Raw genomic sequence first — 2364 nt, forward strand, 5'->3', positions numbered from 1 at the left:
GACGACTATTTAAAAATGTCTGCATGAGTGGCTAGGGAAAGTTTTCACAATTTTTGTGCTTATATCATTGAACTATATATGAAAAGGTACTTGAGAAAACCGACGTTCAGTGATATGCAACAGATTTTGGAACATCACGCTAAATACCATGGTCTCTCCGAGATGATCGGTAGTTTAGATTAGGGCTGTTCATGAGCCGAGCCGAGCCGAGCCGAGCCAGGCCAAGCTCGGGCTCGGCTCGATTATAAACCGAGCTGGCTCGGCTCGGCTCGGATTTGAAACCGAGCTGAAAATCTAAGCTCGGGCTCGGCTTGGTTTTAAACCGAGCTAGCTCGGCTCGGCTTGGTTTGGCTCGATTTTATAAGAAAAAACTAATATATACCTCTTAAAATTTAATAGCCTAAAATATTATTCAATAATTTAAAAGAATATATTCAAAATAAGTTCAACCTAATACAATTCAAACCAAAATCAAGTTTAACAACACAAAATAAGTTTTAATTTCAATAAAATACAATATTAGTTCATTAGTATGGTAATCAATCTTCGAATATGCCATAAATATCAAATTACAAACCTGTATACATGTAAATAATAATCAGTTTTTTTTGTAATATATTATATTATAATGTATATAAAATTGAAACTTATTATAAGTAAAATAGTTCGAGCTAAACCGAGCCGAGCTACAAAGCGAGCCGAACCGAGCCAGCTCGGCTCGTTACGAGCCGAGCCGAGCTAGGCTCACTTTCTAACCGAGCCGAGCCGGCTCGGCTCACTTTTAAACAGAGCCAAATCGAGCGAGCTTTTTCCGAGCTAAATCCGAGCGAGCTCCGAGCCGCGAGCTTTTTGAACAGCCCTAGTTTAGATTGTATGAAGAAATGGGAGTGGGAACTTTGTCCAACTGCATGGCAAGGCTCTCACACAAGTGGATATCATGGAATGCCGGCTATGATGCTTGAAGCTTTGGATCTGGCATGCATTCTTTGGTATGCCCAGTTCACTTAACGATATAAACATTATACACCACTCGCCCATTTTCAATGATCGAATAAATGGTATTGGACCGAAAGGAACATTTTTTGTAAATGGGGTTGAATACAAGTATGTGTACTATCTTGTTAATGGAATTTACCATGAGTATGTTGTTTTTGTGAAATCATTTTCAAGAGATGGAACCCTAGATCCTAAAAGGATAAAGTTTAGCAAAGTTCACATGGCAGAACGCAAAGACATCGAGCGAGCATCTGGGGTTTTGCAGAAAATGTGGCGCGTTTTGAGCATGTCTTGTCGATTGCATGAAAAAGATCAAATAAGAAACGTGATGTATGTGTGCATCATTCTACACGATATGATTTTAGAGGATGAAGGGCGTGCAATCGTTGAATATTATGGCGATGAGCCCGGAACAAATAACGAAGACATTAGTGACGAAAAGAGAACGCAAAACCAATATCTAATCGAGTCAAGACAAATAAATTCAAACATTCGAGCTGATTTAGTAGAACATGTTTCAACACTTCCTAGATTCGACTCTAATGAAGACGAAGATGAAGATGAAAATGATTGATTTTTTTGGTAATGTAATGTATTTTTTTTTTGTAGTTATTTAATATAAATAAAATGTGTTTTTCAAATTACTTTACTAAATTCTATGATTAATATAAAAAATAAAAAAGAAAATTAGGTGTCACATGGCACCCCAACGCTAGTTTGGTCACGCCCCTTCCACACTCCATTTTTTTTTGTGTGGACTGATGGAGCCCACACCTATCATATGTTGAGCAATGCCCCCAACCTAAGGCCGTGGGGTATGGGCTTGGGTTGGGGCGTGGGTTGGGGTAAAACGCCCAAGTCACCACCCCGGGTGGGCTTGGGTTCGGGCGTGGCCCCTTGGGGCTTGGCTTTTAAGCCGGGCGTGGGGCGGGGGAGCAAGGTGAGTTGGCGGATTGTCATTGGCCCATTAAAAGTAGCCGTTGGGGGCTACTTTTAAAAAAAATTCCTTTATAAATACTTACCACATTTAACATTTTTCTCACACAATATCAAACACATAAAACACAATATTGCCATGAGTTCTTCAAGTTATAGTGAATCGTCATCATCATCTGACGATGGTGCGGAAATATTTCTACAATCGATCGTGGCGGTGGTGAAAGCTATCGTGGAAGACGAATACGATGAGGAAGAGACTCAACAACCTAAGGAGGAGAAGGTACATCGCTCGTGAACGGCACACCGCTAACGATTTGTTGGTGTCAGCGGAACCTAAGTATGATGAAAAAATGTTTAGGCGTCGTTTTCGTATGAGTAGAAACTTATTTTTAAGAATATCTAGAGATCTTGAGGAGAAATATGATTATT

The 2364-nt window shown here is 39.8% G+C and overlaps 1 protein-coding gene across 1 annotated transcript; it reads left to right on the forward strand.

The window, feature by feature from the left end:
- The first annotated feature begins 991 nt into the window (after nucleotides 1–991).
- On the forward strand, nucleotides 992–1570 carry LOC110897728. Its single transcript, XM_022144486.1, has one exon. It carries the CDS (start codon nucleotides 992–994, stop codon nucleotides 1568–1570), a length of 579 nt encoding a protein of 192 aa, XP_022000178.1.
- The last annotated feature ends 794 nt before the right edge of the window (nucleotides 1571–2364 follow it).

Source organism: Helianthus annuus, chromosome 1, assembly GCF_002127325.2.
Source record: "Helianthus annuus cultivar XRQ/B chromosome 1, HanXRQr2.0-SUNRISE, whole genome shotgun sequence".
NCBI classification, from domain to species: domain Eukaryota; kingdom Viridiplantae; phylum Streptophyta; class Magnoliopsida; order Asterales; family Asteraceae; genus Helianthus; species Helianthus annuus.